Source organism: Amblyomma mixtum, chromosome 8, assembly GCF_055824585.1.
Source record: "Amblyomma mixtum isolate Tamu chromosome 8, ASM5582458v1, whole genome shotgun sequence".
Lineage (NCBI taxonomy): Eukaryota > Metazoa > Arthropoda > Arachnida > Ixodida > Ixodidae > Amblyomma > Amblyomma mixtum.
In genome coordinates this window covers 146294865-146305403 of record NC_143019.1, presented here as the reverse complement: position 1 = coordinate 146305403, position 10539 = coordinate 146294865, and the positions used below count along the sequence as shown (strand labels likewise).

The 10539-nt window shown below is 46.2% G+C and overlaps 1 protein-coding gene across 1 annotated transcript; it reads right to left on the bottom strand.

The window, feature by feature from the left end:
• Positions 1 to 3583: 3583 nt before the first annotated feature.
• LOC149334707 (uncharacterized) lies at positions 3584 to 9061 on the bottom strand. The gene is made up of 12 exons (XM_089555301.1): positions 8087 to 9061; positions 7898 to 8011; positions 7719 to 7816; positions 7263 to 7539; positions 6753 to 7119; positions 6249 to 6407; positions 5975 to 6161; positions 5273 to 5416; positions 4660 to 4758; positions 4433 to 4604; positions 4183 to 4331; positions 3584 to 4130 (listed from the first exon to the last, which is right to left on the bottom strand). The coding sequence occupies exons 3-12, from the start codon at positions 7747 to 7749 to the stop codon at positions 3886 to 3888; spliced, it is 1830 nt and encodes a 609-aa protein (XP_089411427.1). The 5' UTR covers positions 7750 to 7816; positions 7898 to 8011; positions 8087 to 9061; the 3' UTR covers positions 3584 to 3885.
• Between the last annotated feature and the right edge of the window lie 1478 nt (positions 9062 to 10539).

Below are 10539 nucleotides of genomic sequence, written 5' to 3'. Positions count from 1 at the left end.
ATAGGTGCAGTGCTTTCACAAGAAAGGAATGGAGAAAAGCCATACATCATCGCATACTATAGTAGAGCACTGACTCCTACAGAGAGGCACTATCCTCAAACAGATAAGGAAGCGCTGGCGATAGTATCAGCAGTAAAACATTTCAAAGTGTGCCTGGCTGGAGGAAGCTTTGTAATTGAGACTGACCACAAGCCGCTCGTCTCCATCCTTCATAACTTGAGTGCAGAACTGTCGGCCAGATTACAGTGTCTAAACCTATGACTCCAACAGTGTGACTGCAAAGTGAAACACATATCAGGAAAAGAGAACCCAGCAGACTATCTATCAAGACATGCAAAAGATGCCAGCCTGGAAAATATAGAAGGTAAAGCCAACCGAGAATATGCACTGTGTGCCAGTATGTCAGCAGTACCCAAAACCATGACAATGCCTACGAGGATTATTCACTGATGCAACAGCTAAAGAGGGTCATCCAGAAAGAAAACGAGGAGACATCGGACAAAATGTGGCAAAGACTGCTTTGAAGCCTTGTCCTGATTTGTGAAGAACTTACCATCACCGACAATAATGAAACTTCATGCCTGACCAATAGAAATTGTGCACAGAGGACACTTGGGAACTGTAAAAACAAAGCAGCTCATTGGAGAAAAGAATCAGTTTCTTGGACTGGACAAGAAAATAGAAGCTGCCATAGCAAACTCCTGTGCATGCCAGAGCACTAACTCAGCAGAGAGACCACCGCCGCTGAACATGACGGACCTCCCGACAGTGCCCTCGTAGGCATTAGCAGCAGACTCTGCAGGTCTCTTTCCAGATGGAACGTACGTCTTGGTTATGGTACAGGAATATTCCAGATTTCCTACGGTTGCTGCACTTCCATCGCTGCACATCCAAGAAGTAACATGCAAAATGATGGAAATATTCGCCATTCATGGTGTGCCAATGAAGATCAACACTGAAAATGGCCTACCATTTTTCACCTCAGTGTTCACAAACTTTATGGCAGCCAATAGAATCAAGCACCACAGAGTAACTCCCCTATGGTCTCGAGCCAGTGGAGAAATGAGATATTCGCCAAACACATCAAGAAGGTAGCAAGGTCAGCCATTGCAGAGGGAAGAGAATGGGGAACAGGTACGGGAGTACTCGCAATTACGCAGCAACACTACAGGCTCTTGGCCGCTTGACGCAAGGCGAGGTGCGGCCAGCCACATCGCGCCGCCGACAATGGACGAGCGTGTCCTGGGGGAGTCTACAGTCGCGACCACTGTTTTCAGTGAGGGCGCCACTGTTCGGGGACAAGTCGCCCAGTTTCCCGGGAGTAGACTCCCAAAGCGCTTCTTGCTTCGTCGTTTCCAAGCGCGTTTGCCTCAGAATCCTCGCATCTGCAGTGCTAGATTTGGACTTTCTGTGTGCGCGCGAATGAGTGTTTCCCTCGCGTCTGCCGTGCGTGCTTTGGGCTTTTTGTGCACGTGTGTGTGGAGGTCAGTGACGTGTATGGGGCATGATGCCGCGCATTTGCTGTGTGCCACTGTCAGTCACAAACTCCAGAAAACAGCCAACTGTGAGATATCACGAGTTTCCCTCCGTACTACAGCGTCGAGAAGCGTGGCCGAAAATCGCTCGCCAAGGACTGTCAGGGAAAGAAAGCAAGTGGGTGCCAAACGACAGGTCTCCGGTATGTTCCTTGCATTTTACAGAGAATGACTACAAAAAGGAATGTCAAGGAAGGTTCTTCGTCTGTGAGTGGTTCCTTCCTTTTTTGTATGACAGTGCAATAAAAGTATCAAGCTGCTGAAGTACTTTCTGGTTTTCTTGGCTGCTGTTTCACTTATAAAGTTCCACAACTTCAGCTATACTGATTGTTTTGCTTTTTATAAATTACAAAATCTTTATATATATATATATATATATATATATATATATATATATATATATATATAAAAGAGCCAATAGCCGACGTGATGGACGTGACAAGCAGAAATCTACTGTGTGCGCCCGTCTTATTCACCGTCTACATGTGGTCGCGAGAAGTGAACAAAATTCAGCGGAGCACTTTGACGATCTAAAGTGCGCACAGGCAAAAGCCTTTAACCGCCTCTGTCGCTGCCCTCTGCTTGGCAACTGTTGAAGATCGTTTGGAGACTCGAACGCTTCCATTTGGCATCGCAAACGCGTTTCGTAGAGGGCGACATTGGAGCGTGCACGTGCGGCATCCTTCCTCGCCAACGTTCAGGGAGCAACTGAGAGAGCTCTAGGAGGTACGACCATTGCGCAATCTTGTGACGTCATTGCACATGTGCCGTTGTTACACCACCTGAGGACTGCGCATGGGGGCACTGCGCAGTGTGCACGTTTATTGTTTACTGGGTATCATTAACTAATTATCATTACTGTTCGTACATCCACTACTACACCATTAACTACAATTACTCACTTTTCAAGTAACCATTCTTACTGTCATACTGATGATTGACAGGTGATGCGGACGCACGGACACTCTGGCAAGTCATGAGCCATAAAAGGCTTTCACCTTAAAAGTAGATCGAAAGCTTCAGGCGCATTAACGCAACGTCCTGAGGTACAGCCGCTCGCCCGGTCATGCATCGTATAGGCGGCCGTTATGGACAGCGTTCAGGCATACACTAGAAGGGGGATTCACACCTGCTGCGGTGATTTGTGGCGTAATCGGCACTTTCAAACTACTTAAAAATGCAGTCTTTAATGAGCAACTACAAAGCGCACTGTTTACGCCCTCAAACAGTGAGCAACGGGCATACAGACACAGCTGTCACGGCATTTCCCTGCGAGCAGTTGTCCTCGAGCAGCGGCGCCGCGGCGAGCGCACGGAGAACTTGGCCCAAGACGCAGTTTCTGTGTGACGTGACGGGCCGCACCTCACTTTGCATCAAGCGGCCATGACAGGCTATAACTCAGTTGTCCCCACTACAGCTTCTATATGGATGAAAAATCAGAACCAAACTTCCTCCCACTACCCGTGAAGAGAACAACAAACTTCAGCGGAGGAGAGACAAGATCACGAAAGAAAACATGAAGACGTATGCAGACAAGAGGCATCTCGCCACCCCACATTCTGTTCAAAAGGGAGACTTCGTTCTCATGAGACGTCAAGCCACAATGACACATAAGCCACTGTGTGACCCAGACCGCTATATGGTGACACAAGTGCAAGGATCTGCCATGGCGGCATAAAGACAAGGCAGGAAATTCATAAGGAACTCGGCGTTTTTCAAGGAGATAACCCTGGTGAACCTCACAGAACTGAAGATGACCCATACGAGTTGGCCAGCTCAGCTGATCCCATGGAAAGGGAAGACCGACAGCAAGCCACACAGTGAGGCATATGAAAGTCACTCAGCTGCAGCCAAAGCGAGAAACATCCCCTCACCAGCACCTGTATAGGCCTAATGCTGGACAGAGTTGACGAAGACGATGATGTGCAATGCACAGCAAGAGAGTGCGTTGCAGTTTAACACCAGGCGTGATTGGCTGCGGTGATAGCATAGTGCTCTATTGCAGTGGCCAGCGAATCTGATCTGTTCGCGTTGCCGCGGGTTCACAGCAATATTTCTTTTCTTAACTCAGCATGGCATAGCCTTGGTATCAGCGCAAACAAAATCTGCCAAGATTCCCGGACAGTGTTTGTGAGCTCATGAGTGCTTTCACACTAAAATGCTGCAGTTCCTCAGTAGGCGACGAGTGCACAATTTGGTGCAGGCATACCAGCCTTTTACGTGAAGGTCTTCCATTTGGGTCAGAGGGACAGCCAGCACTGCCCAGGAACAGCAGTAGTGCCATGGTTGTGAAGGCCAAGGCTGTGAGTGTGGATTTACAACTGTGGCACCACAACACACAAAGGCTACCTCAAAAGCTATTTGAGCCAGCTCTGCTCGTTGAGGGAGCAGGATCCAGTACCGAAAGTGTGGCACTCATTGCAAACCGTGACCGGCGTGCAGCAATGAGCTCCTGCTTTGTGCGCCGTGGCATGTGAAGCTCGCTCATTGGAGGGTTGTGGCTGCTGCTCCTGCTGCTCTCACTCCGTGCCTGTCTGAAAGAAGGGCAGGAGATGCAGCGGTCGACAACCTCTTCCATCAGTGCTGGAACATATCCTGCAAAAGAAAACAGTGTTATGTAATGTTCATCTAAACTTGATGTACACACCATAAGTTGTTGCAGTCTTGACTGGGCACACAACTTCTTCCCCTTTTCTGGACCTCACTTGCTTCCTTTTCCACCTTTGCTCCCCATCCTTGGTGACTGCTTGAGCACGGCCAGTGTTCTCGTTGTGATGAAGGATGGCGAGCTGAGTCCTAATCATGAAACAAAATATGTAGGGGGCAGGTACAAAAGCATAGTTACGCTTATTCTGCAGTATATAAGTAAGCAAAGCAGCCACATGTGAAGGATGTACCTTGCACGCATGATGTCAGCCGAAAATGCCACGGACTTCGGGGCAAACTTAATTAACACGCTGTGGAAGGACTCAAGGTGGTATGTCTGTCCAGATGCCGAAAGTTTTTCGATGTCTCGGAGAAGAAGCCTTTCAGATGCAAGGGCAACAAGTCGAGCATAAGCTGGTGTGCCTGAAAATTTTCAGTTTTCAGTGGATGCAACTGCAGGCACAAAACATGACTGTACCTGGTGAGAGCCATTTTCCGTTCGGTATGCTGTCATGTAGGCACCTTGGGTAAGGGTCACCATGCCCAGAATGCACATTAGCAACATGGTTCAGCATGCCTAGAAAAAACACATTCACGAACAAACAGTGATGCAATTCTGTGCTTGCAACAACCAATGCACTAAGTCAGATGGCAGTTGTCAAGGAAAGTATATTCAAGTAGACAGCTAGCTTTCACAACAAGTCACCTTGGAAGGAGGTCAGAAGTGGCATAGGTGTGAAGGGTTGCATCCCTTGCAACACATGCTACCCAATATCAAAAATCCTCAGTTGTGCTAATTTCAAATTCTTATTATAAACACCAGATATAGGCTAAGAGAAAAGCCAAACTTAATCAGAGAAAACAACCTGAATCTGGCAGAACACTCCCTTTTCAAGTTCAGGATCATTTTTTTCAGTTCGCACGTCTAATTAGCATGGCAAACCAGAATGCCTCTGAAAATTTCACGAGGCTTTGTATTGCTATAATCTTGAATTAACAAGTGCAGAACTGTCACTGACTGTGATTCACAAATGAAAACTTCCAGGCTCTTAAAATTGGCTTATGGCAAAGGAATGATTTTGCAAGCTTACTCTTCCATATGGCCACCAGCAGTTTTCCATCCCCTCCACTGACAGCAGCGCACCAATATAGGTGGTTCACTATTGGTTGGACCCAGGGAAGAAGGTCACCGCAGCCCGCCTTCTTGCTTGCCGCAACCAGCCTTTTCTTTATCGCTGCAATTGAGATGGTGGTTAGGGCGAAATTTGTTATTTTTTTCTCAAAGTAGTATGGTTTGGTTAATTTGTTTATTAGGGAGTGATTATGTAACTGTAGGAAATAAACACTTTGTTTTTAACCTTTTCTGTTTAAATTCGTAGGAAGATTGCCAATATGCCCGCAGAATTGGCAGCAATGGTGGTGGCACAAAACAGTGGTATGTGATGATACAATCTCTAGACTATGAGTTTGCATTGTAGCAACGTCACAAATTCTTGAGGTTCAATAGCTATTGAGAATCTCGCAGGTTCTCCAATCAAAAGCATTTAAAAGTGCGTGCATGACAGGGGTATTAGCTGCTGTAACAAGTAAAATTGTGGCCACACCTAAATGCCATACAAGATAAGCAAAGAGACAGCTGGCATGCTTGTGGTTCCTGATCGTGTTATCAGAAAAATGTGTACATTTTACATGTTTAGATATTAACGATTCTTCACAGGAAGGTTCATTCTCATTCTCAAAATGCAAATATCATAGGCACAAAATGCTGTCAATGCATTACATTGATCACTTACTCTTTGCAACATGCCACGTATCAAACTTGTGGTCAACACTTGGTTCGTGCACTTGCATGTGCTTCTTGACACCTGGGTGGCGGTCAGTTGTCAGTGATGCAACAGCCACATCTTGGGACCTCAGCTGTTCCAAGCCTTTCACAAGCCCGTACTTTTCCATAGCATTACTTGTTAATACTTCCCTACTCTGAAAATGTGATGTGATGCATCTCAGAATTATACAACCAGTACAAAAGTGGCAGCCACATCCAAAGAGGCCAGACAGAAAGGTCACCTCTCCCAGCTGCACTTGGACAAAATGGATGACTTTGCTGGAAGCTGTGTCCATGAAGCTGTAGGCCGAGAAACCTGGCGAGTCACATCGCCCATCACCAGCCAAGTGAAGTGGCCCTTCTAGCGCCTCCAGCACATTATGCTGTTCAGCTTTCCACATCTGGACAATGAAATTGTGCAGCGTGAGCTTGAGAGGAATGCAGAAAGAAATGCCTCACATGCAGCCTCTGGGATACCACGTTGAAGTATGGAATGCATTGTTGTCCCTCCATATTTTTCGACCTTTGTCACAATCTATTGCTTCCAGAACAGGAAAAAACTTGTTTACCAAATGAAGTGAAATTAATTCTGATTTGGTTTGATTTGATTATGCTACATTAATGCAACATGTTCTGTACTGAATGCTGAAGGAAAAGATAAGGTCGAGAAAAATGTGCCCGCACCATACAATTATGCACACAAGTATCAGGCAATACTTTCAGACGCAGTAGCACTTGTTACATACGTGTGTGATAGCTGGCTGCAAGATGAATGCCTGATACATATAGTATAGGCGGCTGGACGGCACACAGATGCCCGCTTGTTTCAGTAGCCGCAGCACCTTTTCTGGGCTGGTTCCAGAAAAACATATGGCGGCAGACAGCAGTGCATTTCCCGCTGCCTTTTTGTTGAGCATGGGCTGGCTCATCCAAGTAAACCTCTGCTGCTCCATGCATACTGCTGTCACATGAAGTGCAGAGCCAGTCACTCTTGTCGACACTTTACAAGGTGCTTGGCACTGTCTGCACACTTCGGACAACTGCATCAGGTTTTCCTCAAAGATGATGAATTTTCTCTGGGAGTGGGCTGGTGCAGTTGGAGACTCAGAACCTCTGCAAAAATATAAGTAACATCCTGCTTAATAAATCACCAAGAACAGTCGCAATTACCATTACAGCAGAAATTGAGAATACTGTTCAGAGATAAATCACTGCAGTGAAGGGTTCAGGCTAAGGTTAAATTAAAAAACACTCACAAAAATGAATCATCACGTGACGGCTCATAGGTATCATCAGCAGGAACTTTCAGTGGGGATGGCTCAACTGCTGACAGTGACGATGAATCTGGATGATTCACTGGTGTTGAGCACCTTACGATGGAATCTTCTGCACCAAGCTCCAATGATGCGTTGAAGAAATCCTCAGATGTGCCATCTGCTTGGCACTGCGTGGTGCCTGCTTCAGGAAGCAACCCAGGCTCTGTCTGTGTCCATTCATCTTTCATCGCTTTGATCAGGAAGCTGGCCTGTACACCTGAGAGAAAAGTGAGGCATTTGCATTAACACTGCGAGCAAGTTGTCAAGGTCATGACAAAACAAACAATGATCAAATGAGCTATGCACATGCACTGCGTCACTCTACTGCCTGACTTCTCAATCAGAATTAAACTCCTATAAGTGGCGATGAAGTAATTCTTGAAACCAAAAAGTTACCTATGGACTTTTTCAACCGTAGCAGTATCATGTGTCTGTGTGGAAGCAGTGGCCAGCCTGCACTAGTCGTGGTCTACTCTGGGACAATTTGTTGACAGCTGCAAGGAAACGTTTGGGTGAAAATACAACACTAGTGCATCAACATACAACTTGCCCACTCAGAAAATGTTTTCACGTACTTTCTCTCCAGTATTCACAGTAGGGCCTGATAAGTCAAGCTGAACTGGTGAAGGAACACCAATTTCCATATGTGCACCAATTCCAAGAGAAAATGAAGTCTGTTGTGTCGGCATCTGTGTAAAAAGCAAATTTTTTTAGCACAATTGTTTTTTCGTACCAATCTGCACACATAAAGTTGAAAATCTCACATTAAAGCTTGATGTAGATGATATCTGTGGTGCAAAAACATCAGTGAGGTCAGCTTCTTCAGGTTCGGTTAGGTGCCCCTGAAATATGCAGTGATGAACTCCTTCAACTCATACATTAGGTAATATCACTTCACCAGCAGCTTTGGTAACCCGTTATCAGCACAGCACAGCTTGAGCTACAGCATGTGCCTACACGCCGAGGTCGCACCCTGCCACACTACCTGTTGCAAAAAAACCACTCCGAACATGTGAAGAAAGACGCCTATGAAAAATGAATTGCTTTATTATAGCTTTATATCGGCTCAAGTGGACTTCAGACTTATTTATGCCCTTATGATTGTGTTCACACTTTGAAGCCACGACAGGAAATCAAAAGGTTCACACGCACGTACCGTACTATGGCGACGAAAGAAAAACACCAAGAGTAATACAATAAACAGTCAACACTTTCCTCTTCTCCTTTCGTCTCCTACTTTTTCCTCGTTTTTCCTTTCCTCCCTGCTCATTTTCTTTATTGTCATCGACACGCCGCGCGCGGTCGATGGTAGCCCGATATTATACAAAGCCATAAGTGCTAGGTCCCAGGATGTATGCAGGGAAGCGCAAAGTTCTTCGATGCAAAACAATTTTTATTTTGCTTGCTTTGCAGGGCTTTTATCTTAGACAAACGAGTTGTTTTTGTTGATCTAATATAAAACACAGACAGGTGACAAAATGTGTCCCTATTTATACACACGATTTGCAGCATATTTACTGTTTGTCCAATCATCAGCTCGCGCCAAGCGACGTCACATCCGTTTCCAACGCCCACCACGGGGTGGAGCCACCATTAGTGCCATGAATTTGTTTTTGGGAGGACATTAAAATATTAAAAAATGGAATATACGCGGTATTACCGACGCTAATAGCGTCATTGTAATCAACTGTATGCGATCAACAGGCAAAATAGTCAACCAAGATAGTGTTTCGGGGCCCCTTTAAGGCGTTGGGTGTGGGCGAAGAATCGTACTGCGCAATGCTCTACCCTCTTGTGCTCCGGGCGCTTCCGACCGACCTGAGCCTGCTGTACAACAGGATGATGGCCTCGAAGGACGCAGAGGGCTCCAACAACGGCAACGCCTCAACCACCGACACCAGCTCCGAGACAGGAACAAAGTCGGTGCATAAGAAAGATCTGCGCGCACTTCTGGAATTCCTTCGGATCGAAGTTGAGTGCCGAGAAAAGGCGGGCGGGGAGCAACACAACGACACAACTGGTAAGTCCATGTCGCGTAATCCGGCGCATGAACTGAAGAGTGCAGCTTATTCTGGCAAGCCTCGACACTCGTCGGCGGCAGCTTTGCATGGCACAATGAAGGACGTGGAATGCTTCCTGTGCAAGTCAAAACAGCATGCAACGGAGGATTGCACCACCGCAAGGGAGCTGTCGGAGAAGAGGCGTTGGAGACGATGTTCGGATGGGCGGTGCACGGAAAGAGCAGTTCGTCTTCCCCAGTACTCAGTAGCGCTTAGGCGATCGTTATGAGAGCCACATTAGAGGAAAACGACACACCGGCAGAAAACCCAAGCGAGAACGAAGTAGGACGAAGGTTAGATAACCTTCAATAAAACTTTTTCCTGGGCGAGTTGGTTCATTTTGCTTGAAGGGATGCTTGTAGCGCGACAAAAACAGACAAGGGACAGAAGATGAACGGGACAGGCGCTACTCTCAACTGGTTTATTCAAGATTCGATCGCACACATTTGTACATTTCCCTTCTCCTTCAAGAACATAATCACGAGAACACTCATGCGAACGACACGCAAACAATCCACACGCTTGCATCAGATCAGGCTATTTAAAAAGTTATACTCGTTAGAGTATATCTTCACCGAAGGGCTGCTGACACAGTCCGGCCCTTTCTTTTTGATATGGAACTCCTCTATCAGTTCTCGCGTTAGCGCGTCTTTGCTTCGGCCAATGACCTCTGTCTTGTTTAAAATTGGTGAGCATTGACATGATTTGCAGTGAACTACCATATTTGTTCCGCTCCCATTGTCTAGGCATTTTTCATGTTCAAGCATCGTCCGGACTGGCTAATATAGACTTTGCCACATGAAAGCTGAATCTGATAGACAATTCCCAGCTTGCAGCCAACATATCGGCGTTCATGCCTCGTTTCGAATTCCTTTTTGGCTTTTTCCTCATTCACCTTTGGACAAAGGCTTTTTAGCTTGCAGGGCGCAGAAAAAAGCCACAGGAATTTTGTATTAGTTTGCCACTTTTTTCAAGTTGTGGGCCACGCGATGGGAATACGGAATGACCTGTGGCCTTATGTTGTTTTCTCTCTCTCTTCTAACTTTCTTAATCTTTTACAGCAATGTTTCTGCAACCATAACCAACAGAGACAAGGGAAAACCTGCTGATAGCAGCCTAGACACTTGCACATCAAAACTTTCCTGGACAGCATGAAT

Bases quoted from the DNA above. Each gene is read 5' to 3' on its own strand.
- LOC149334707 (XM_089555301.1), bottom strand. From the start codon at position 7,749: ATGATACTGCTACGGTTGAAAAAGTCCATAG. The intron at 6,162-6,248 runs GTGACCTTTCTG...TCACATTTTCAG, and splicing joins TCCAAGTGCAGCTGGGAGAG to AGTAGGGAAGTATTAACAAG. The intron at 5,417-5,974 runs GTAAGTGATCAA...TCTCAATTGCAG, and splicing joins TACGTGGCATGTTGCAAAGA to CGATAAAGAAAAGGCTGGTT.